This window comes from Hyla sarda, chromosome 12 (genome assembly GCF_029499605.1).
Source record: "Hyla sarda isolate aHylSar1 chromosome 12, aHylSar1.hap1, whole genome shotgun sequence".
Classification (NCBI taxonomy): Eukaryota; Metazoa; Chordata; class Amphibia; order Anura; family Hylidae; genus Hyla; species Hyla sarda.
The window spans coordinates 48,655,661-48,682,599 of NC_079200.1; the positions used below are offsets into that span (position 1 = coordinate 48,655,661).

The 26,939-nt window shown below is 46.1% G+C and overlaps 1 protein-coding gene and 1 pseudogene across 1 annotated transcript; one reads left to right on the forward strand and one right to left on the reverse strand.

The window, feature by feature from the left end:
• Nucleotides 1-2,752: 2,752 nt before the first annotated feature.
• Nucleotides 2,753-17,493, reverse strand: LOC130296697 (protein kinase C delta type-like). The gene is made up of 3 exons (XM_056548521.1): nt 16,696-17,493; nt 4,454-5,325; nt 2,753-3,365 (listed from the first exon to the last, which is right to left on the reverse strand). The coding sequence occupies exons 1-3, from the start codon at nt 17,362-17,364 to the stop codon at nt 3,341-3,343; spliced, it is 1,566 nt and encodes a 521-aa protein (XP_056404496.1). The 5' UTR covers nt 17,365-17,493; the 3' UTR covers nt 2,753-3,340.
• On the forward strand, nt 13,552-25,912 carry LOC130296700 (trafficking protein particle complex subunit 5-like; annotated as a pseudogene).
• Nucleotides 25,913-26,939: the final 1,027 nt, after the last annotated feature.

The window sequence follows — 26,939 nt, forward strand, 5'->3', positions numbered from 1 at the left end:
TTCGGCTAGCTGGATGTGGATCCTCTGTGTCAGCGAGGGATTGGCGTGGACCGTGTCGGTGGACCGGTTCTAGGGATGCTACTGGTTTTCACCAGAGCCCGCCGCAAAGCGGGATGGTCTTGCTGCGGCGGTAGCAACCAGGTCGTATCCACCAGCAACGGCTCAACCTCGCTGACTGCTGAGAAGGCGTGGGACAGAAGGACTAGGCAGAGGCAAGGTCAGACGTAGCAGAACGTCAGGGCAGGTGGCAAGGTTCGTAGTCAAAGAGGATAGCAGGAGATCTGGAACACAGGCTTTGGACAACACTAAACGCTTTCACTGGCACAAGGCAACAAGATCCGGCAAGGAAGTGCAGAGGAAGTGAGGTAATATGGACAGGGATCAGGTGGAAGCTAATCAGGCTGATTGGGCCAGGCACCAATCACTGGTGCACTGGCCCTTTAAATCTTAGAGAGCTCAGGACGTGACAGCCGGGGACCGGGACAGGTGAGTGACTTGGGATGCGATTCGCGAGCGGGCACGTCCCGCTATGCGAATCGCATCCCCGCCGGCAATGTCAGTGCAGCGCTCCCGGTCAGCGGGTCTGACCGGGGCGCTGCAGAGAGAGGAACGCCGTGAGCGCTCCGGGGAGGAGCAGGGACCCGAAGCGTTCGGCGTAACAATAACAAACTAATGCATGGACCTGGTATACATGTAGCAATATAGCATTTCATGTTTTATCTGTATATTTGTGCTAGCAGTGTTCTCCTGTTTATAGATAGATAAATGGAGATAGATATGAGATAGATAGATAGATAGATAGATAGATATGAGATAGATAGATAGATATGAGATAGATAGATAGATAGATAGATAGATAGATAGATATGAGATAGATAGATAGTTAAATATGAGATAGATAAATAGATAGATATGAGATATATAGATAAATATGAGATAGATAGATATGAGATAGATAGATAGATATGAGATAGATAGATAAATATGCGAACGATAGATAGATAGATAATTAAATATCCAATGTTAAGAAACAGCACTACCAGTGGGTAGTGAGTCAGCTGAAACGTCGCTTTATTTGGATGGAATAAAGCTACACTTTTTTTCACCATAACCTTATTTTGAGTGCTGCAAATATTTTCTTTTTGAAGATAATTAAATAGATATGAGATAGGTAGATACATATGAGATAGATAGATATCAGATAGATAGATATGAGATAGATAGATAGATAGATAGATAAATAAATATTGGATAGATAAATATGAAATAGATAGATAGATAAGAGATAGATGATAGATCAGTGTTTCTCCAGCATGGTGCCTCCAGCTGTTGCAGAACTACAACAGCAGCCCACACAGCCAAAGGCATGCTGGTAGTGGTAGTTTTGCAACAGCTGTGGGCACCCTGCTGGAGAAACACTGGAATTGGCCACTAACCTCTAACACTCCACCACCACCCCACCCCAGAAAGTTACTTACCCAGATGGGAGGCACCAGCGATGGGCAGGGGAAGTCTTTAGTTTCCCAGCTGCGCTGGTGGGTGTCAGGTTATGTAGTGGAGCAGGAAATAAAGCAAAAGCCTGCTCCACTAGGGCTGCACGGCAGGGGAGCATGAGGGGCCTGAACGTCCGTGAACATTTCCCGGCATGGCCGCGGCCCCTGAGCAGTATTTAAAGGGCCCGCAATGTTAAAAAATAAAAATGATGCTGGCAGTGGCGGGCCCCTTCTCAGGCTTGGTCAGTGCCTGAGTGCCTGACCGCCGCCGGGAGCATGAACTGGTCTGCTAATTCTTTACTGAGGCTGCTGCAGTGGGGGGCCGGACCTCCCTGGGAGCTCGGGCCCCTTACTGGAGTACTGGCTGTACCCCCCCCCCCCCCCCCCCCCCGACGGCGGCCCTGGAGGCTACTAGCAGCGTGAACACAACATTTATTAGATGGACGTCCAATGGAAATAAAGACAAGTACAACCATGTAGGGGGTAAAAGAAAGAGTTTATTTATAGGGATGGGGGACAGTGATGAACAAATTTGCTTTATACTAATATATATGTGTATGTGTAAGTCTGTGGTCTGTTGTACTGAACCGTGTTGATCCAGAGGAAGGCGAAAACCCCCTGTGAGGAATGAGCCAATTGTCCTTATTACCAGGGGGGAAAATTCCTTCCCGACCCCAAATATGGCGGTCAGAATAAATCCCAGGATCAAAGGCCGATACCTAATCTATGTGTGTGGTAGTGTTAGTTTTAAATAATTTTTTATTATAATTGTGTACTAGTCTAAAGTATATGTTTAAGGAATATATATATTTTTAATATATCTTTTGTTTGTAAAAGGGAATTTTTATGTTAAAAAAAAAAAAAAATATATATATATATATATATATATATATATATATATATACACACACACATACACTAAATATTATACCTATTTACGGTTATGTTGATCCAGGAGAAGGCGAAAACCCCCTGTAAGGAATGAGCCAATTGTCCTTATTTTCAGGGGGGGAAATTCCTTCCCGACCCCAAATATGGCGGTCAGAATAAATCCCTGGATCAAAGGCTGGTAACAAAACTGAGTGATAGGTGGGGGGTAAATTAATTTAAATTATTATTTTATTTAATTATTCATGTGTGCTAGTCTAATTTTTATGGTTGGGACAAATACAATTTTAAGATAATATAATATATATATATATATATATATATATATATATATATATTATTTTTTTATTATTATTATTATTATTTTTTATTATTATTTTTTTAGAATTTGTTGTGTTACTAATAGGGTAATTCATGATATTAATTTGCTAAACCTATTTACGGCTATGTTGATCCAGGGGAAGGCGAAAACCCCCTGTAAGGAATGAGCCAATTGTCCTCAAATCAGGGGAAAAAATTCCTTCCCGACCCCAAATATGGCGGTCAGAATAAATCCCTGGATCGAGCCGATATATGTCCCCTATCTGTGGTATGTGTCTATGTGTGTGCACCTATCCCTATCGTGTAGTGTGTGTGGTGTGTGTGGGTTGTGGTGAGTGTGGTACTTACCCGGCCTGTGCTTGGGTGAGTTCAGGGATAATAGACATCACTCAGCATCCCAGGACCACAACATGCGACTATTGTTCCTGAACTCACCAGATGGAATCTAAGCACAGGCCGCTCCTGGGGCATAGAGGATCTTCGGGCTGCAGTGATGTTGGATACCAGCCCGGGATTGAAGGATGCCAAGTCAATGTTGAGGCGGGAGATGATGTTCTAGGGCAGCCAAGGTAACAGCAGCAGAGACATGAGGCATGGGGTCAAGAGACCGGAGGGTCTGGGCAGTAGCTGCGGGGTCCTCAGAGTCCAGATCTTCTCATCCACCTATGGAGAAGTGAAGAACATGTGAGGAGGATCTTACCGCACAACAATTTAACTCCACCGGGGTTAACAAAACCTCTTTTAATCCATGTGTTCATTATAAAACATAACTTTTATTAAATTTAACTAATATTATGAACCGGTGAAAAAACACGCACTTGAAAACACAACCCTATTTGCGACTGTAACTGCATAGTCCACATGTGTTGCACTGGGAACCACAGTTAGGAACCTGAGGAATAGGTAACAGGTAAGTATTTCGCACGCTAAATTTGTTGTAACCAGTGGAGAGAGAAATATAACACTACTTTTGTGCCACTCTCAAAAGGAGGATGTATATCCAGGGTTGATAACCCCAAATATATATCCTCCTTTTGAGAGTGGCACAATAGTAGTGGTATATTTCTTTCTCCACTGGTTACTACAAATTTAGGGTAAAATACTTAGCTATTACCTATTCCTCAGATTCCTAAATGTGGTTCCCAGTGCAACACATGTGGACTATGCAGTTACAGACGCAAATAGGGTTGTGTTTTTAAGTGTGTGTGTTTTCTCACCGGTTCATAATATTAGTTACATTTAATAAAAGTTATGTTTTATAGTGAACACATGGATTAAAATAGGTTTTGTTAACCCGGTGGGGTTAAATTGTTGTGTGGTTTTGGCACCTCTACATGTGTTCTTAAAGGGGTATTCCGGGCAATAACATCTTATCCCCTATCCAAAGGATACGGGATAAGATGTCTGATTGCGGGGGGGGGGGGGGGGGGGCCGCGATCTCCCTGCAGCAGCCCACATTCTATGCGTAGCTGCGTCTGCAGTTTTGGAAACCGGGGGCGTTGTGGTCCTTACGTCCCCTCCCATAGAAATGAATGGAGGGGGTGTGGTGTCACGTCCCGGTCTCGGAAGCTACGTATAGAAAGCGGCTCAGCTACGTATAAAATGCGGGCTGCTGCAGGAAGATCGTATGGGGGTCCCAGCGGCAAGCCCACCCACGATCAGACATCTTATCCCCTATCCTTTCGATAGGGGATAAGATGTTTTTGCCTGGAATACCCCTTTAAGGCCTGTTTATAGTAGGAGGATCTTACCGGGCCCAGCTTGGTGACGTATAATTGAATCCGGTCTCATGATGGGGGGTCTCTGTGTCCTCTGGCCACTGCAGATGGTGATTTCGCAGAACTGCCTTATACGGCTTCCATGGTGGCTCTGCTCTCTTCTCCTCCAGCTCCTCCCAGCCAATGGTGGAAAAGAATGGATGCGTCCGGATGTTTCTTCGCACCCCCAGGCGCTTGTCCGGATTCTTGCGTAGCAGTTGAGTGATGAGATGTTCAATAGCAGCATCCAGCCCGGGTGGAAATTTCGGCTCCTTTCTGGTGATGGCTCTGAAAACCTTCTGCTTGCTGTGGCCAATGTAAAATGGGAAGCGTCCTGTTGCCATCCTGCACAACACAATCCCGAGGCTCCACCAGTCAACTGCTGTACAATACTCCTTCCCGAGAAGCACCTCCGGGGCCATGTAGTAGAATGTTCCTGTCACTCCATCGATCCTACTGGAGGCGGTGACTCCATCTTGTGCCAGGCCCAGGTCAATGATGCGGATGTGGCCTTCTGCATCCAACATGATGTTCTCCGGCTTGAGGTCTCTGTGGACGATGTTCTGTCCATGGAGGAACTGGAGCCCACATACCATCTCTGCTGCGTAGAACCTTATGTTGTCGATGTCCAGATAGCCGCACACCCTGATCAAATCCTCCAGACTGCCGCCAGACAGATATTCTGTGATGAAGTAGGCACGCTCCAAAGACTGATGTGCGGCGTAGAGGTGGCATAGAAACGGACAGTCTCGGGCCGCCAGGAGTATCCGCAGCTCTCTCTTGATGGTATCCTTGTTGTCCTCTTTTTTGTTGACAATTTTTATGGCCATGTAAGTGTCTTGACCAGGGACTGATGCCAGGACCACCTAAAGGAAAACAAACAGAAGAGGTTCATTAGAAGACATCAAAAAGTTGATATTGATCAGTGTCTCTCAAGCGCGGTCCTCAAGAGCCCCCAACAGGTCAAGTTTTCAGGATTTCCTTAGTCTTTCACAGGTGATATAATTATGATCAGTAAATAAGACATCACCATAGTCATATCACCTGTGAAAGACTAAAGAAATCATGAATACATGACCTGTTGGGGGGGTCTTGAGAACCGTGCTTGAGAAAAACTGATATAGATGGAAGGGTGGGGGGGACTAAGTGTTGGGTCTGCTGTATAGCACCCAGAGACCATCAGCTTAGGACAACTAAGCTACCGTCTTTATATGTTTGCTATTGGATGCTCTATGGAGATTAAATAAAGTGATATTCCACATATTGCTCGCCAATAAGATACCTGGCAGGTTTGGTGGCGGAACCCTGGCGGAATCCTCTTTGCAAGATGGCGCCGGTCAGTGTGATGACATCAAGGGGCATTCAGTGCGTAATGGTGATGCCGATGTGATGAAATCAAAAGCAATTCAGCTAATAGTGGAGATGTGGTATCAAACCTGCCATTCAGGCGTACAGAAGCAGTAGATACGAAAGTTGCAAAGATATTACACGCACGTTCAGACAGCACTTGGAATCATTTATGCGTTTGCGCAATAATTGGCTGGGGCACAATAAGTACAAAAGTGGTATGTATTGGTGCACATGTTCAGGCTTCCTTACATAGGCAAAATAAATAAAAATAAGGATATGTAATATATAAAGGCAATAGGTTGGAGTTTGCCAATTACACGTACATCCCTATTGATATGAACATTCACCAATTTAATTGGCAGAAAAAGACCCGTGCGCATGCGTAAAGGGGGAAGCGACCAAATGAATATCAGGTATATTCCCTCTGCACCTGTCTATAATGCAGATATATAACAGTAGATTTTATATTTATTACATAAGATAAACAATCTATGAATTGAGGCTTGGAAAATGGAACAGAGGCGACAGCCTACCTTCTCGGGAGGTAGTGGAACAGGGGTTCCTGGAGTCGGCGGCAGCACCAGTCAATCAGTGGGGACTGTTGGTGGGAAAATCAGCTACTCGACGGTGTGGCAGTTTTTCATCAAGCATCCGGAGGAGGTTAACATGGCCATATGCAAGATGTGTCGGCAGAAGGTGAAGCAAGGCCAGGGTCCCAATGTTGGCACCACGGCCCTGCGTACACACATGCTGTGTCACCAAAAAAGCGGCCATGGAGAACGGTGGCTCCGATGTGGTGGTCCAGCCTGCTGCATCATCCAGTGGCACGCCGCTCCTTGTTTCAGCCAGCCAAGGCTCCACCACATCAGCCAAAGGGAGCTGTGTGTCATACCTATCTTATAGACAGACAAGGAGAGCGCTCCTAGTGTGATAGCGTAATGTAAAAGCAAAGATAATAGACAAGAAAACTTGCTCACCAAGTCTAGTTGTACTGCGACCAAGTACAACTATGGTGAAGGCGTGAAGTGACCCTGCAACGGGCGAAGAGCGGCAGCTGCTCCTGGACACACAGGCGAAGAAATTAAGCGGATCCCTCCAGTGAACAAACCAGGATAGAGGCAGCGCACAGGACTTCAAAGGTAAAATGGTTTATTTACCCGGCATGCCGGGTAAATAAACCATTTTACCTTTGAAGTCCTGTGCGCTGCCTCTATCCTGGTTTGTTCCCTGGAGGGATCCGCTTAATTTCTATACCTATCTTATGTCGCTCCAGATGCTCCTGCTCTTCCTACTTCAAGACAGTCATTCCGCCAGCAATCCATTGGCGAAGCCATGTCCAAGAGACAACATTATGCTCCCACTCCAATCCAATGGCGCAGAAGCTGAATGTGCTCCTGTTCAAGTTGCTGGTGCTGCAGTCCCTCCCTTTTCAAGTGGTGGACTCGGCACCTTTCAAAAAACTGATGGCTTGTGCTGAGCCGAGGTGAAGAGTCCCAAGCAGTCATTTCTTTGCGAAGAAGGCAGTACCAGTCCTGCACAATTTTGTGGAAGAGAAGGTGGGCCACAACAGCAACTTGGACAGGGCACACCACTTCCATCTCCACACTCTCAGGCTATTGATGTGACAGTGATTCTAATAGTGACGCCTCTAATCTGCATGTCATACTGAATAACAATATTATTTCACTAACCCAGCACACACCCTATGCGTGTTACTGTAAGGCAAAGTGTTCTACACCCCTTTTGAGGCTCTCTGTAGGCCAGAAATAGCCATTTTTTATACAGATTCGCTGCAAGTAAATTCAGCAAATCAACCGAATCAAATTTTTCAAAAATTCACTCAATATATGAATATTCCTGTGCAGAATAGTCCACTTTGTGGTACTGCAGTTTTCTTCAATGGACAAAGATTACCAGATTAGTGTTACAGTCCCTGTGAAATAGGGAAAGTAGAAAAGGCAAAAGAAGGGGATCCCATCAATATAAACAATGGTCCAAAAAATGTATGAAATTATTACCATGGAATTCTTGGGTCCAACATGATAAATAGTCTCAAAAATGGGCAGAAATCCCTACAGAAATGATGGATCCAGAAAGAAAAATAGTATCCTCATTGAGAAAGAGGATGAGAATGCGTCATCCAGAAGCACCAATGGGGGATGTATCCCTACAAATACAGCGGGTCAAGTTCTCCAAGTAAAGATACTTGTGCCAGGATCAGGACATATGGATCCATATGAACACAGAATTCCAACATCTGTTCACAGATGATCCAAAAGGAGGAGAGCCGGACATGGTCAGTCACAGGACAACATCCCGGAGGTATAACAAGTAATTTGTTCTGAATCAGAAGAATTCACTTACATTTTTGGGGAACAAATCTTATTAGTAGTTAAAGGGACATTTTGTTCAGAACGCTCAGAGCCGGAGCCCGTGATCGTGACGTCACTGCCATGTCCCCTTGTGATGTCACATTATGGCCCCTCAATTCATGTCTATGGGAGGGGGCGTGTCAGTCGACAATCCCCCCTCCCATAGACATGAATGGAGGGGGCATAGCGTGACGTCAAGACCACTGCTGCGAGAAGATTGCAGGGAGCCTCAGCAGCGGGACTCCCGCGATCAGACATCTTATCCCCTATCCTTTGGATAGGAGATAAGACGTCTAGTAGCGGAGTACCCCTTTAATGCACAAATAGAGGGAATTCCAGGGGGTTCACTTACTTTATCTCCCAACTCTATTAATAATTTGAAAAATGAATAGACATGTCTTTGAGTTGGTTGGGATCAGTGTGGTTCTCATCTCCTGATCCAAGTAGGTTTCTGTAAGATTGTAATGAAGCTATAGAGGTCCATGTATGGATACCTAAAAGAGTAAAAGAGCAGCATTGAAGGGAACAAAATTCAATGAGGATACTTCATCTGGATGCACCTTGATGTATCACATGTGGGCCATGTAAGTAAGTGGTGTGGACATCGGTCATATAAAGTAAGTGGTGTGGGGATGGGCCATATAAAGTAAGTGGTGTGGGGATAGGTCATATAAAGTAAGTTGTGTGGGGCAGGGCCGGAATAACATAGGGACTGATGGAGCTGCAGCTCCAGGCCCCTATAGTAAAATAGGCCCAGCTGGCCGCCAAAAAGGCCACTGAGGAGCGGTCCCCCTGCCACTACACTATGCTACATGCTGCAGCAACAGGCCGGGACCTCAGGCGCGGCTTGGGCCCACCGCTGCCAGCACTATCACCAGCAAAGGCGCGGGCTCTTTAAAAATAATTTCCGGGTTGCATGGAAAGGACAGGGGCTTATGGGAGTAGACGAGCACCGCGCGTCTGCACCAAGCCTCTGACGCGTCACAGCCTCTGACCCCTGCAATGCGTGACATGAGCAGCAGCCTTCCCTTATCCTCACACTGCAGCACTGCGAATCTCTAGGAAGGTATGGAGATCGAGGTTCGGATGCTGGGGTGATGTAATATTGATGAGCAGGAGAATGAGGACCGGGACCCAGGGGGAGGGGGGTTTGCAATGATGATGAGGTGGAGGGGTGTGCTGGGGGGGACGGTTGCAATGATGAGGAGACTGAGGATGGGGTGTTGGGGGGGATGCAATGATAATGAGGAGGAGGAGGGGAAGCTAGGGGGCGTGCAATGATGAGGAGACTGAGGATGGGGTGGGGGGGAATGCGATGATGAGGAGGAGGGGATGCTGGGGGGGTGCAATGATGATGAGGAGGAGGAGGGTGGAACGATAAGGAGACTGAGTATGGGGTGTTGGGGTGTTGCAATGATGAGGAGACTGAGGATGGGGTGTTGGGGGGGTTGCAATGATGAGGAAACTGAGGATGGGGTGTTGGGGGGGTTGCAATGATGAGGAGACTGAGGATGGGGTGTTTGGGGGATGCAATGATAATGAGGAGGAGGAGGGGAAGCTGGGGGGAGTGCAATGATGAGGAAACTGAGGATGGGGTGGGGGGAATGCGATGATGAGGAGGAGGGGATGCTGGGGGGGTGCAATGATGATGAGGAGGAGGAGGGTGGAATGATGAGGAGACTGAGGATGGGGTGTGGGGGGGCAATGATGAGGAGGGTGGAATGATGAGAAGACTGAGGATGGGGTGTGGGGGGTGCAATGATGATGATGAGGAGGAGGGTGGAATGATGAGGAGACTGAGGATGGGGTGTGGGGGGTGTGCAATGATGATGATGAGGAGTCTGAGGATGAGGTGCGGGGGGGAGGGTTGCAATGATGAGACTGAGGATGGGGGGGAATAATATGGAGTGCGGGGGTGAAGAGCCAAGGATGGGTGGGGTGTATGGGGTGATGAGAATAGCGAGGATGTGGCAGAGAGGGCATTGGGGTGAATAGCTAACCAAGCATGGGGTGGGGGGGGGGTTGATGAAGGGTTTGCGGTGTATGGAAGTTTTATATTCGGGGGGTAAAGTGTGGGGCAGTATTATTTTCAGAGGGTACAGTGTGCGGCAGTATTAGATTCAGAGGGTACAGTGTGTGGCAGTATTATATTCACAGGGTACAGTGTGCGTCAGTATTATATTCAGGAGGTACAGTGTGTGGCAGTATTACATTCAGAGGGTACAGTGTGTGGCAGTATTATATTCAGTGGGTACAGTGTGCGGCAGTATTATATTCAGAGGGGAAAGTGTGTGGCTGTATTATATGCAGCGGGTACAGTGTGTGGCAGCATTATTTTCAGAGGGTACAATGTGTGGCAGTATTATATTCAGACATACAGTGTGTGGCAGTATTAAATTCAGGGGGTACAGTATGCGGCAGCATTATATTCAGGGGGTACAGTGTGTGGCAGTATTATATTCAGGGGTACAGTGTGTGGCATTAATATATTTAGATGGTACATTGTGTGGCAGTATTCTATTCAGGAGGTACAGTATTATATTCGGGGGGTAAAGTGTGGGGCAGTATTATTTTCAGAGGGTACAGTGTGCGGCAGTTTTATATTCAGGAGGTACAGTGTGTGGCAGTATTATATTCACAGGGTACAGTGTGTGGCAGTATTATATTCAGAGGGTACAGTGTGTGGCAGTATTATATTCAGAGGGTACAGTGTGTGGCTGTATTATATGCAGGGGGTACAGTGTGTGGCAGCATTATTTTCAGAGGGTACAATGTGTGGCAGTATAATGTTCAGATGTACAGTGTGTGGCATTAATATATTTAGAGGGTACAGTGTGTGGCAGTATTATATTCAGGGGTACAGTGTGTGCCAGTATTATATTCAGGGGTACAGTGTGTGGCATTAATATATTTAGAGGGTACAGTGTGTGGCTGTATTCTATTCAGGAGGTACAGTGTATGGCAGTATTATATTAAGGGGGTACAGTATGTGGCAATAATATATTTAGAGGGTACAGTGCATGGCAGTATTATATTCATGGGGTACAGTGTATGGCAGTGTTATATTCAGCGGGTACAGTGTGTGGCAGTATTATATTCAGGGGTACAGTGTGTGGCATTAATATATTTAGAGGGTACAGTGTGTGGCAGTATTCTATTCAGGAGGTACAGTGTATGGCAGTATTATATTAAGGGGGCTACAGTATGTAGCAATAATATATTTAGAGGGTACAGTGCATGGCAGTAATATATTCAGGGGGTACAGTGTATGGCAGTATTATATTCTGGGGGTAGAGTGTGTGGCAATAATATATTTGGAGGGTACAGTGTGTGGAAATAATATATTTAGAGGGTACAGTTTGTGGCAGTATTATATTAAGGGGTACAGGTTGAAACAGTATTATATTCAGGGGGCAAAGTGTGTTGCAATAAAGTATTTTGAGGGTACAGTGTATGGCAGTATTATATTCAGGGAGCACAGTGTGTTGCAATAATATATTTAGAGGGTACAGTGGTATGCAGTATTATATTCAGGGGGTACAGTGTGGGGCAATAATATATTTAGAGGGTACAGTGGTAGGCAGTATTATATTCAGGGGGTACAGTGTGTGGCAATAATATATTTAGACAGTACAGTGTGTGGCAGTATTATATTCAGGGGGCACAGAGTGTTGCAATAATATATTTAGAGGGTACAGTGTGTGGCAGTATTATATTCAGGGGTACAGGTTGTAACAGTATTATATTCAGGGGGTACAGTGTGTTGCATTAATATATTTAGAGGGTACAGTGGTAGGCAGTATTATATTCAGGGGGTACAGTGTGTTGCAGTAATATATTTAGAGGGTACAGTGGTAGGCAGTATTATATTCAGAGGGTACAGTGTGTGGCAGTATTATATTCAGGGGGTACAGTGTGTGGCATTAATAAATTTAGAGGGTACATTGTGTGGCAGTATTCTATTCAGGAGGTACAGTATTTGGCAGTATTATATTAAGGGGGCTACAGTATGTGGCAATAATATATTTAGAGGGTACAGTGCATGGCAGTAATATATTCAGGGGGTACAGTGTATGGCAGTATTATATTCTGGGGGTAGAGTGTGTGGCAATAATATATTTAGAGGGTACAGTTTGTGGCAGTATTATATTCAGAGGGTACAGTGTGTGGCAGTATTATATTCAGGGGGTACAGTGGGTTGCAATAATATATTTAGAGGGTACAGTGGTAGGAATTATTATATTCAGGGGTACAGTGTGTTGCAATAACATATTTAGATGGTACAGTGGTAGGCAGTATTATATTCAGGGGGTACAGTGTGTGGCAGTATTATATTCAGGGGGTACAGTGTGTTCCAATAATATATTTAGAGGGTACAGTTTGTGGCAATATTATATTCAGGGGTACAGGTTGTAACAGTATTATATTCAGGGGGCACAGTGTGTTGCAATAATATATTTTGAGGGTACAGTGTATAGCAGTATTATATTCAGGGGCCACAGTGTGTTGCAATAATATATTCAGAGGGTACAGTGGTAGGCAGTATTATATTCAGGGGGTACAGTGTGTTGCACTAATATATTCAGAGGGTACAGTGTATGGCAGTATTATATTCAGGGGGTACAGTGTGTTACAATAATATATTTAGAGGGTGCAGTGGTAGGCAGTATTATATTCAGGGGGTACAGTGTGTTGCAATAATATATTTAGAGGGTACAGTGGTAGGCAGTATTATATTCAGGGGGTACAGTGTGTAACAATAATATATTTAGAGGGTACAGTGTGTGGCAGTATTATATTCAGGGGTACAGGTTGTAACAGTATTATATTCAGGGGGCACAGTGTGTTGCAATAATATATTTAGAGGGTACAGTGGTAGGCAGTATTATATTCAGGGGGTACAGAGTGTGGCAGTATTACATTCAGGGGGTACAGTGTGTTGCAATAATATATTTAGAGGGTACAGTGGTAGGCATTATTATATTCAGGGGTACAGTGTGTTGCAATAATATATTTAGAGGGTGCAGTGGTAGACAGTATTATGTTCAGGGGGTACAGTGTGTGGCAGTATTATATTCAGGGGGTACAGTGTGTTCCAATAATATATTTAGATGGTACAGTGGTAAGCAGTATTATATTCAGTGGGTACAGTGTGTGGCAATAATATCTTTAGAGGGTACAGTGCGTGGCAGTTTTATATTCAGGTTGCACGGTATTTGGCAGAATTATAATGTGTTATAATGAATATTGGGGGAGATTTATCAAAACCTGTGTAGAGGAAAAGTCGTGCAGTTGCCCATAGCAACCAATCAAATCACTTCTTTCATTTTTCACAGGCCTCTTTAAAAATGAAAGAAGCAGGCTGATTGGTTGCCATGGGCAACTGCACCACTCTTCCTCTGCACAGGTTTTGATAAATCTCCCCCATTGTCTTTATACAGAGATCTGCTGACAATGTGAGGAGCCAATGATGTCCGGGCGTCAGACTCTGCAGAGAAGATGGAGCTGGAGGAATTCCTGGCATCTGGACCAGATAAAGAAGGAAAGGAAAGACAACAGAGAAAACATCACTCAGGTCACTGATATCATATTGTATTCTCCTGACTGTCCCATCAGCTGAAGTCACTTGTAAGTTCCACAGTGATGATGGGTGACACTGTACCCCATTCTGTGGCTCTCCAGCTGTTTCAAAACAGCAACTTCCTTAATTCCTGAGTCTCTTCAGACATGATGGGAGTTACAGCTTAGCAACAGCTGGAGAGCCACTTGAACCGAGGGGATTGGTTGGGGTCCCAGCAGTCTTACGTCCACCATAAAAATGGGCTGCTTATTTTAAAATGCGGGCCTATTTTTGGTCCCAGTCCTATTTTTGGGCCATATAAAGTAAGTGGTGTGGGGATAGGTCATATAAAGTAAGTGGTGTGGGGATAGGTCATATAAAGTAAGGGGTGTGGGGAGGGGCCATATAAAGTAAGTGGTGTGGGGATGGGCCATGTAAAGTAAGTGGTGTGGGGAGGGGCCATATAAAGTAAGTGGTGTGGGGAGGGGCCATACAAAGTAAATGGTGTTGGGATCCTACAGGTTTTCCTCAGTCTACCCCCAGGAATATCCAGGCCAGTTAGCTAAATTTCATTGGACTACAAAAGGGTTCAACCAGGGGCAGGGAAAACAAAGGCAAAATATATGTAATAAGTACCATCTGACCTCCAAGTAATGCAGAAAAGAAAGAAAATGTGCAAAAAAAAGCAAATACAACAGAGCATACAGTGATATATGGCAAAAATAGACAATAATGAATAGAGAACCGTAATCCCATAGGGCAGGGGTCGGCAACCCGGTGTGAGGTGAAAAAGGGAGGGGCAAGTTTTCCGAAGCTACAGTGGAGAGGATCGAGGGCAGAGCCATGGGTTTGATTTTTTCACCGCAAGGCTGCAGATAATGAAGCCACGCCCCCTCACGGAGGATTGAGAGCGCGAGAGCGCAGCTCTGCATAATACAAGGAGACAGTGGGAGAGCGGGGACGGACACAGCTCCTCCCTCCCCCTTCTCTGTACACACAGGACCTCATTTTTCACAGGGAGGTTTCATGTTTTCACAGGGGAAAAGCTCCTCCCCTCCCCCAGCTCTGTACACACAGGACCTAAGTTTTCATGGGGAGGTTTCATGTTTGCACAGGGGAAACACAGAGCTGGTGAGGGGAGAGGAGACATACTGCACTGCAGGGGCTGGGGAAGATTTCTATGTGTGAGGAGACATATTACACAGGCTGGGGATGTAAAGACTGCAGGGGAATAAATATCATACTGGGAATGATGGGGGGACAGGGACTGCTGAATAACATATGCTGGGAGTTGTAGTCCCTCTTATGTGTGTGTATGCCAGTGTTTCCCAACCAGGGAATGCTGGTGGTAGTAGTAGTTTTGCAACATCTGGAGGCACCCTGGTTGGGAAACACTGGTGTATGAACTGCAACTCCCTGGAGATTACTGATATAATAGAGGTGTTGGTGAACTATAACTCCCAGGAGACTACTAAGATACAATAGAGGTGTTGGTGAACTACAACTCCCAGGAGACTACTGAGATACAATAGAGGTGTTGGTGAACTACAACTCCCAGGAGACTACTGAGATACAATAGAGGTGTTGGTGAACTACAACTCCCAGGAGACTACTGAGATACAATAGAGGTGTTGGTGAACTACAACTCCCAGGAGACTACTAAGATACAATAGAGATGTTGGTGAACTACAACTTCCAGGAGACTACTCAGATACAATAGAGGTGTTGGTGAACTACAACTCCCAGGAGGCTATTGAGATACAATAGAGGTGTTGGTGAACTACAACTCCCAGGAGACTACTGAGATACAATAGAGGTGTTGGTGAACTACAACTCCCAGGAGACTACTGAGATACAATAGAGGTGTTGGTGAACTACAACTCCCAGAAGGCTACTGAGATACAATAGAGATGTTGGTGAGCTACAACTCCCAGGAGACTACTAAGATACAATAGAGGTGTTGGTGAACTACAACTCCCAGGAGACTACTGAGATACAATAGAGGTGTTGGTGAACTATAACTCCCAGGAGACTACTAAGATACAATAGAGGTGTTGGTGAACTACAACTCCCAGTAGACTACAGAGGCAGCATGCTGGTGTTATACCACAGACTGAAGACTCCTGAATAACACATGCTGGGAGTTGTAGTCCCTTTTGTGTGTGTATGCCAGTGTATCCCAACCAGGGCATCAGAGGGGAGGGGGGTTTTGCGGCTCCCAGTTTTTTTTTTCTTCGGAAACGGGTCCAAGTGGCTCTTTTTGTCTTAAAGGTTGCAGACCCCTGCCATAGGGGAACTCTTTTGTTGCACTTGCACTTTATTATTGGGTTTATATGAGTCCTATAGACATTACATGTGAAGAGATTTTATTATTCATTACAAGCGATATAATATTAGCACATATGCACTTTTATAAATCAACTTTATATTATTGCGTATTCCCGTGCCCATTATAAAGACCTGTGTAGAGGAAGAGCAGTGCAGTTCCCATAGCAACCAGATGGCTTCTTTCATTTTTCAGAGGCCTTTTGAAAGTGGTTGCTATGGGCAACTACACTGCTCTTCCTCTGCACAGGTCTCAATAAATCTCCCCATGTATGTACCATTTACACCCTGCTCCAGAAGTAAAGACCCCATTGTATCTTCTCCTCTTCTCCCTGCGTCTGGTTTTCTACCATCTTGGGCACCCCGACTTCCATCTACCATCTACCAGAACACAGTACATGGACGCGCCCCAAGGGATCCGTTCACACCTAGTCCCAAGTGTAGGCCCTTCAGGGAGTCTTTTATAGGTCTGCATAAAAACTAAAGCCATCAGGAAAATATACATTGTGGGACTACAAGTACCAGCAAAACCACCTAACAACAACACTGCACCCCCCCCCCCTCCCCCTACAACACATATCCATCCTGAAATGGATAATAACAGAAAACAAGATAGAGCTAGAACTTACTTTGCCAAAGTTGCCCCTACCCAGGAGCTGGTGGAGATGGTAGCTGCTGACCGTTAGTCTGGGGTAGGTGCCCAATGTTCCTTGGCTGCTCCCAGGTGTTGGCTCCTCATCCTCTGATCCTCCATCGCCGTCTCCTCTCCTCCTCTTGACTCCATCCTCGCCTTCCTCTTCCCTCTTCCTATTGCCTTCACTCTTCCTCTTCTCCTCGCCATCTTCTCCATGTCCAGTGGACGCCATCCCAGGTGTTGGCTCCTCATCCTCTGATCCTCCATCGCCGTCTCCTCTCCTCCTCTTGACTCCTTCCTCGCCTTCCTCTTCCCTCTTCCTCTTGCCTCTGCTCTTCCTTTTCTCCTCCTCGCCATCTTCTCCATGTCCAGTGGACGCCATCCCAGGAGTTGGCTCCTCATCCTCCGATCCTCCATTGTCGTCTCCTCTCCTTCTCTTGACTCCATCCTCGCCTTCCTCTTCCCTCTTCCTCTTCTCCTCCTCGCCATCTTCTCCATGTCCAGTGGACACCATCCCAGGTGTTGGCTCCTCATCCTCTGATCCTCCATCGTCATCTCCTCTCCTCCTCTTGACTCCATCTTCACCTTCTTCTTCCTCCTTCCTCTTGTCTTCTCTCTTCCTCTTCACCTCCTCGCCATCTTCTCCATGTCCAGTAGACGCCATCTCCGCAGTTCTCCTTCAGCCTGTAGACCTCGGTCCAGTCACGTCGGTCGCCAGCAGAAAGTAAACAGCAGTTGGCCGTGTGCAGGTGATGTCATCGGCCATGGACCTCAGGTGGCACATGCCAGGCAGTGGCCCTATAAACTTGCTCTACCTTATACAATGTGATGTGAGCATCATAAAAGACATCTAGAGTTTGCCTTAGCTTGGTTGGTACCCTCTGCAGTTTAAGGGACCTTATGATGGACCACAGTGGTCTCCAAACTATGGACCTCTAGATGTTGCAAAATTACAACTCCCAGCAAGGCTTGTTGGGAGTTGTAGTTTTGCAATATCAGGAGGTCCACAGTTAGGAAACAAATGGTGAACTATATGGGTTCAGGCAACTATTATGTTCCTTGGGATACAAGCTCAAGGTGTCAAGGACATTGGGCACCTCCATTGGTAAAGGCTGGAGATGCCCCTAGTGTCCTGGTATAGGTCACATACCCCTGGTCATGGTCTAAAGTGAACAAAGACAATAATAATTCATGGGGGGGGGGTAGTTGGTGGAACTAGAAGTGGTATATATTGGCACAGTGGTCGTATAGTCAGTATACTGTATATAAATCTCTGTATAGTAATCTATTTATATAAAACTCAACGTGTGTGTGTGTGTATGTATGTATGTTCCACAAAAACTTCCAAACGGCTAAAGATATTAACATGAAACTTGGCACACATGTTACTTATATGTCAACAACAAACATAGGATAGGTGATTTAACCCTTACTTACCCCCATTTGCCAGGGGTGGGGTTTATGTTTAAAGTCCTATACAAGTCTATGGGAAATATATGTTACTGCATAACTTCCAAACGGCTGGAGATATTTTGATAATACTTGGTCACATGTTACTTATATGTCCACTTAAAATATAGGATAGTTAATTTAACCCTTAACTACCCCCATTTGTGAGGTTCAGGGGTTTTGTTTAAAGTCCCAGTCAAATCAATGGGAAATTTATGTTCTCTCATAACTTCTGTAGGGCTGGAGATATTTCAATACCTGGTACACATATTACAGGTCGGAATATGAGGACGGATGGGAGGTCGAGATAGGAGGTCAAGATAGGAGGTCAAGATAGGAGGATGGGATAGGAGGACGAGTTAGGAGTTCGGGATAGGAGGTCTAGATAGGAAGACAGGATAGGAGGTTGAGATAAGAGGTCGGAATAGGAGGTCGGGATAAGAGGTGGAGAAAGGAGGACGGGATAGGGAGTTGAGATAGGAGGATGGGATAGGAGGTCGGGATAGGAGGTCAAGATAGGAGTTCGGGATAGGAGGTCGAGATAGGAGGTCGAGATAGGAGGTCAGGATAGGAGGTCGGGATAGGAGGTCGAGATAGGAGGATGGGATGGGAGGTCGAGATAGGAGGTCAAGATAGGAGGACGGGATAGGAGGACAGGATAGGAGGTCGGGATAGGAGGTCGGGATGGGAGGTTGAGAAAGGAGGTTGGGGTAGGAGAACGGGATAGGAGGTTAGGATAGGAGGTTGAGATAGGAGGTCGGGATAGGAGGTCGGGATAGGAGGATGGGATAGGAGGTTGGGATAAGAGTTCGGGATAGGAGGTCGGGATATGAGGACGAGATATGAGGTTGGGATATGATGATGGGATAGGAGGTCAGGATATGAGGACAGGATATGGGGTTGGGATATGACAACAATATATGAGGACAGAATATGAAGTCAAAAGCTTCCTCCTTTGTTTATTTTCCTCCCCAACAAGGATTAGGAAGGAAAAACCGGGCAACACCGGGTATTCAGCTAGTACTGTTTATAGTAGATAAAACACTCACAGTTTTCTATGTAAGTTTAATTAGCAATGTGTTCCTATTACAACTATTCCTGTAAATCTGCTGCACACTCAGCACCAGATATAATGTATAGCAGTGGTACCCAACTGGCGGATCGTGGTCCAGATCCAGACTGCGACTACCAAACATCCAGACCGCTAGCCAGCTCTCCCCTCATTCACTTGTATCGGTGTCATCAAGACACTCTGTTCCCTGCCCAGCGGCCCAGCGCTTCTTTTGTTATACAGGCGGCATGATGATTTAACTGCACAGTTCATAGGGGCATAGTGGCACAGTACATGGGGCATAGGGGCACAGGTCATAGGGGGCATTGTGGTACAGGTCGTAGAGGCATAGTTGCATATTTCATGGGGCCATGGTGGCACAGTTCATGGGGAATAGTGGCACAATATATGGGGATATAGTGGCACAGTACATGCGGGCATAGGGGCACAGTTCATAGGGGCATAGTGGCACAGTACATGGGGACATAGTGGTACAGTTCATAGGGGCACAAAGGCACATCTTATGGGGGCATAGTGGCACAGTTTTAGGGGGGGGTCAAAGTGGCACCAATTATGGGGGAATAGTGGCACAGTACATGGGGCATAGTGGCACAGTACATGGGGCATAGTGGAACAGTACATGGGGGCATAGTGGCACAGTACATGGGGGCATAGTGGCACAGTTCATGGGGGCATAGTGGTGCAGTTCATGGGGCATAGTGGTGCAGTTCATAGGGGCATAGTGGCACAGTACATGGGGGCATAGTGGCACAGTTCATGGGGGCATAGTGGTGCAGTTCATGGGGCATAGTGGTGCAGTTCATAGGGGCATAGTGGCACAGTACATAGGGGCATAGTGGAACAGTACATGGGGGCATAGTGGCACAGTTCATGGAGGCATAGTGGCACAATGGCATATATTGTGGGGAAATAGTTGCACACTAGTGTTGCTCGCGAATATTCGCAATGCGAATTTTATTCGCGAATATTCGCGAATATAGCGCTATATATTCGTAATTCCGAATATTGTTCTATTTTTTTTTTTTTTTTTCATAGTACACATCACAGTGATCATCCCTCTCTGCTTCCAGCTTGTGTGGTGTAAAGAAGGCTCTAGTACTACTGTGTGAGACTGGTGTGCGAATTTTCGCATATGCGAACATTTGCATATGCTAATATTCGCATATGCGAATTGTTGCTTATGCTAATTTTTGTATATGCAAATTTTCGCATATGGTAATTTTCGCACACGCGAATGTTCGCATATGCGAAAATAAAACGAAAATATTACGAATATGCGAATATTCGCGAATATATGACGAATATTCGTCCATATATTCGCGAATATTCGCGAATTCGAATATGGCCTATGCCGCTCAACACTATTGCACACTTCATGGGGGCATAGTGGCGTAGTGTATGGGAACATAGTGGCATAGTTTTAGGGGGTAATAGTGGCACAGTTTATGGGGGAATAGTGGCACAGTATGTGGGGGAATAGTGGCACAGTACATGGGGGAATAGTGGCACAGTAAATGGGGGCATAGTGGCACAGTACATGGGGGCATAGTTGCACAGTTCATGGGGGCATAGTGGTGCAGTTCATGGGGGCATAGCGGTGCAGTTCATGGGGGCATAGTGGCACGTGGGGGAATAGGGGCACAATACATGGGGGAATAGTGGCACAGTAAAAGGGGGCATAGTTACACAGTACATGGGGGCATAGCTGCACAGTTCATGGGGGCATAGTGGCTCAGTGGATGGGAACATAGTGGCACAGTTTTAGGGGGTCATAGTGACAAAGTTTATGGGGGAATAGTGGCACAGTACATGGGGAAATAGTGGCACAGTACATGGGGGAATAGTGGCACAGTAAATGGGGACATAGTGGCACAGTACATGGGGGCATAGTGGTGCTGTTCATGGGGGCATAGTGGTGCAGTTCATGGGGGCATAGTGGCACAGTACATGGGGGCATAGTGGCATAGTACATTGGGGGCATATTGGCACAGTTCATGGGGGCATAGTGGTGCAGTTCATGGGGGCATAGTGGCACAGTACATATGGGTCAGAGTGGCACAGTACATGGGGGCATAATGGCACAGTATAAGGGGCATAGTGGCACAGTACATGGGGGCATAGTGATACAGGTCATGGAGCCACAATGGCACATCTCATGGGGGCATAGTGGCACAGTTTATGGGGACAAAGTGGCACAGTACATGGGGACATAATGGTACAGTTTATGGGAGAACAATGGCATATCTGGTGGGGACATAGTGGCACAGTACATGGGGCAAAAACTACACCCCTCACAGACTTAACAAGGTGGCAGTGAGCTTTTACACCCCACTGGCGTTTCATTTTCACGGACCACTGTTCCAAAAATCTTTCAGACACCAGTGGGGTGTAAATACTCACTGCACCCCTTCTTAAATTCTGTGAGGGGTGTAGTTTCCGAAATGGGGGTCACATGTGGGGGGGGGGGCACTGTTCTAGCACCATGGGGGCTTTGTAAACGCACGTAGCCTTCAATTCCAGCCAAATTCTCTCTCCTAAAGTTCAATTGCTCTCCTTCCCTTCTGAACTCTGTAGTGCAAACGCAGAGCACTTTACATCCACATATTGGGTATGGTTTTACAAATTTTGGGGGGCTTTTTTACTATTACCCCTCGTGAAAATGAAAGCTTTGGGGTAACACCAGCATTTTAGTGACATTTATTTTTTTAATTTTCATTTCCAACTTTAATGAATATTTTTCAAACACCTGTGGGGTGTTAAGGCTCACTATACCCCTTGTCATGATCCATGAGGGGTGTAGTTTTTTAAATGGGGTCACATATGGGTGTTTCTTTTCTTGTAACCAGCAGCCACCCCTCTGCAAATCACTAGTTTAGGCCTCAAATGTACATGGTTCGCTCTAACTCCTGAGCCCTGTAGTTCGCCCGCAGAACACTTTACATCCACATATGGGGTATTTCCGAACTCGGGAGAAATTGCATTACAAATTTTGGGTGTCTTTTTTCCCTTTTATCTCTTATTAAAATGAAAAGTATGGGGCAACACCAGCATGTCAGTGTAGAAAATTAAATCGTGTGGCAGTAAACGGAATACCCAAGGGAGTTCAGGTACGCCCTTGGTCCTTAAGTACCAGGGAGCAAGGGCATACTTTTACGCCCTTAGTCCCCAACAGGTTAAAGGGGTACTCCAATGGAAAACATTGTTTTTTTTAATCAACTGGTGCCGGAAAGTTAAACTGGTTTGTAAATGACTTCAATTTGAAAACCTTAATTCTTCCAGTACTTATCAGCTGCTGTATTCTCCACAGGAAGTTTTTTCTTTTTGAATTTCCTCATTGTCTGACCACAGTGCTCTCTGCTGACACCTCTGTCCATTTTAGGAACTGTCCAGAGTAGGAACAAATCCACATAGCAAATATCTCCTGCTCTGGACAGTACCTGACATGGACAGAGGTGTCCGCAGAGAGCCAGACAGTGGCCAGACAGAAAAGAAATTCAAAAAGAAAAGAACTTCCTGTGGAGCATACACCAGGCGATAAGTACTGAAAGCTTCAAGATTTTTAAACAGAAGTAATTTACAAATCTGTTTAACTTTCTGGCACCAATTGATTAAAAAAAAAAAAAAACCTTCAGTGGAGTACCCCTTTAAAATAAAAATAAAAGCACTTACCTCAAAATCCCCAATTGTTGCTGTACTACCCATTTTAACAGAAGGTAATACCCACTCAGTCACTTACTGGCTGCAGGGGCCCACCTCAGTCACTAGTGGGGTGAACGTGCATTTACTTGTGTTGAAACTTGATCAGAAAGTGAAGATCAGCGGACACTCAGAGATTGTTGAAACTGCAGTGGATCAGTGAGATGAGTACTGCTTTTTTTTTTTTGTTACCCAGTCTGCAACCCCTATCATGATCCAAACTTGATTGCACCATATACAGAGAAGCAATGACAGAGAGTAGGTAGAATACAGAACAAAGCCCAGGGTAGGGACCTAATTACAAAAGGCTATAATTGGCCAAACAGGCCTATATTGATCTGTGTGAGGCTATGTTCGCATGGTGAAATTTCCTTTCGGAATTCTGCTGAAGAATTCCACTGTAAATTCAGCAGAAATTTACTGCCCATTTACTTCTGCTGTCCCATTTTGCAGAATTCCATGGCAGAATCCCATTGAACTCAATGGGGCTTTGAATTTCAGCATAGTAACATAGTTCATAAGGTTAAAAAAATACCTGAGTCCATCAAGTTCAATCTATAACCCTAATGAGTCCCTACTGAGTTGATCCAAAGGAAGGAAAAAAAAACTCATACTAGAGGTAAAAATTCCTTCCCGACTCCAGATATGGCATCAGAATAAATATCTGGATCAACGTTCTGTCCCTATAAATCTAGTATCCATAACCTGTAATGTTATTACTTTCCAAAAATGCATCCAGACCCCTTTTGAACTCTTTTACTGAGTTCACCATGACCACCTCCTCCAGGAGAGAATTCCACAGTCTCGCTGCTCTTACAGTAAAGAACCCCCGTCTGTGCTGGTGTAGAAACCTTCTTTCCTCTAAACGTAGCAGATGCCCCCTTGTTATAGATACAGTCCTGGGTATAAATAGATCATGGGAGAGATCTCTGTACGGTCCCCTTGTATATTTATACATAGTTATTAGGTCGCCCCTAAGCCTTCTTTTTTCTAAACTAAATACAGTGACCCCCCCGACCTACGATGGCCCCGACATACGATAATTTCAACATGCGATGGCCTCTCAGAGGCCATCGCATGTTGAAGGCAGCATCAACATATGATGCTTTTGCATGTCGGGGCCATCGCATAAACAGCTATCCGGCAGCACTGACTGCTTCATCTGCTGCCGGATAGCCATTTACGGTGCCCCGAGTGCTCCGGTGATGGTCTCCTACCTATCCTCGGGGCTCCGGAGTGTCATCTTCACTATCCCCTCCATCGCCGGCGCTCTCCATCGTCGTCATCACTTTGCGCGCACGCTGTCCTGTCATCCAATAGGAGCGGCGTGCGTGCGTAGTGACGGCGATGGAGAGCGGAGAGCGAGGATCCCGGGGAAGCAGAGACGTCCAGAGCGTCGGGGACACCACGGAATGCTGCAACAGCGATGGAGGGCGACATCCAGGGCAGCGGTGACGAGTCCGGAGCGGCGGGGACAGGTGAGTACAGCTTGCTATACTTTACATTGCACGGATCCCTCAACATACAATGGTTTCAACAAAGGATGGTTCTTTTGGAAAGGATTGCCATGGTATGTTGAGGGACCACTGTAACCCCAATTCTAATAATCTTTAATAAGCAGAATTGACAACACAGATTTCCGACAAAATTCCACCATAATTCTGACGGAAACAAAATGAGTGCAAAATTGCGGATATCCCGCCGTGCGAACAAAGCCTAATAGGGTGAGCAATCAGCCGGAAAATGTTCACACGATTGTTCATTAGCTGACCATTTCTTTTTCACAGTTTGAAAAACCATTGTTTGTCAGCTCCACATTCCCCTGTGTGATAGGGGATGTGCAGCCAACAACTGCTGGAAGCAAAGGGCTGCGAAAAAAATCCAATGTACGTTCATGACACCATATGGGGGTGTACAAGAGAAAGGGGCTTCTATATACATATTGGGGATGTATAAGAGGGGGGCTCCTATCTTCATACTGGGGTATACAAAAAATATCTTATCCTAGCCCTGGTGGCCTGGAGGTGAGCGGCGATGCTTTTGCATCACTGCTTATTCTGTACATGTAAAGTACCACTCGCTGTACGGGAGCAGGAGATCTGTCCTTCAACAGGAGCCCTGTAAAAAGTCTCACGGCAGCCGCCAGTCAAGCCACAATCTATTGCAGGGTTTCCCATTACTGTTCCTCCAGCTGTTGCAAAACTACAACGTCCAGCAGCCTTCGGCTGTCCGGGCATTCTGGGAGTTGTAGTTTTGCAACAGCTGGAGGCACACTGAATGGGAAACACTGCCCTAGTCTATTGTAAATTCTGTTAGAACTAAGCATATTGGACAGTCACCTTTAAAACATTGTATCTCTCCCTCAGGTCATGGATTTGCGCTTCAGCCAAGGGAAGCCTACTATTCCAGAACGTTCTCTGGCCCAGCCCAAGACAGAAGTGAGCTTTAGTGCGTTCGCGTTCCAGTACTGACAAAAACACGTCTATTCCGTCTCCGAGCGCCAGCTAAACTCTCTGAGTTGGGCCTACAAGTGAAATGTCGCATCCTGGACAAGCTGGTGATGAGAGAAAAGAACGGTAAACGGGAGACCAAGGTTATCAGCGCCCTCCTCTTCATCAAGGTGTTGGCCTAGAAGGCTCTGTTCGGTAAGGAAGCCGACAAGCAGGAGCAGACGTACGACGACGAGAAAACCTACTACAACATCGAGAAGGACCCGCTGATCAACTCCTACATCTCCGTCCCCAAGTAGAACACCACATTGAACTGTGCTTCCTTCACAGCCAGCACTGTGGAAACCCTGATGACCTGCAGCGGCTTTCCGGCAAAAGTGATGGCTCATTGGCACAAAGGAACCACCCTGATGATCAAATTTGACGAGTCCATCATAGCGCGGGACAAAGCACTGGACGGGCGCTAACTGCACGTCTCCTCTGTTCATCTGCATTATAAGTTATTGACATAAACGTGACGCCGTTTATGTTCATTCCTTGTATAGTTTTCTGTGTCTTTAGGTGAAATTAAAGAACTTAACTTTTTGAGTTTTTTTCTTCCTTTTTTTTTTTTTCTTTTTCTTAAGTATAACAAAATATGGCAAAAGTAATTGTCACAAACCGGCAGGACTGGTAGTGGATCCTCTGGACCAGAGAGGCGATGGCGCGGGTTGTACCAGAGGACCGGTTCTAAGTGGTTACTGGTTTTCACCAGAGCCCGCCGCAAGGGATGGTCTTGCTGCGGCGGTAACCACCAGGTCGTATCCTCCAGTAGCAACTCAACCTCTCTGGCAGCTGATATGGCGTGGTACACAGGGAGCAGGCAGGAGCTTGGTCGGACGTAGCAGAAGTCAGGGCAGGCGGCAAGGGTTCACAGGCGAGTAGGCTGGCAACGGGTTCGGCAACAGGCAAGGCAATAAACACAATAGGAATGCTTTCTCAGAGGCACTAGGGCACAAAGATCCGGCAAAGGTAGGAAGGGGCAGGTGCCTTTTATTGGGAAGGCAGGGGAAGTGAGGAACCAGCGCACCAATTACCGGTGCACTGGCCCTTTAAATTTACTGAAGGCGGCGCGCGCGGCAGAGATGGACCCCGCAAGGAGCGGGAAGCCAGGTAAGTGGAACTGGGAGCCAGCCGTCACGGCAGCCGCGTCCCCGACACAAGGGAACCCGGGCTCCCGGTCAGTGTGACTGACCGGGAGATGCCGGGATCCAGGGGCAGAAGGCCGAGGGGGCGGAAGCTCAGGTCCGGGGACGGGGACCGGAGCACACGCTGCAACAGTAATGTTCAAGCACACATAAAAATAAAGTAAACCAGTATACTGGCAACCTAACGTGGGGGAACTTCAACCTAATGTTGGGGAACTATGCTGCCATCCTAATGTGGGGGAACTATGCTGCCAACCTAATGTGGGGGAACTATACAAAAATACAAAATTTTACTATTCTGATACCTATAACTTTTATTTTTCTGTATATGGGGATGTATGAGGGTAATTTTTTGCACTGTGATTTGTAGTTTTTATCGGTACCA

Excerpts from the sequence above, each read along its gene's own strand:
- LOC130296697 (XM_056548521.1), bottom strand. The coding sequence starts at position 17,364 with ATGGCGTCTACTGGACATGGAGAAGATGGCGAGGAGGTGAAGAGGAAG. Across the intron at positions 5,326-16,695 it reads GTAGGGGCAACTTTGGCAAA|GTGGTCCTGGCATCAGTCCC; the intron begins GTAAGTTCTAGC and ends GTTTTCCTTTAG. Across the intron at positions 3,366-4,453 it reads ACGTCACCAAGCTGGGCCCG|GTGGATGAGAAGATCTGGAC; the intron begins GTAAGATCCTCC and ends ACTTCTCCATAG.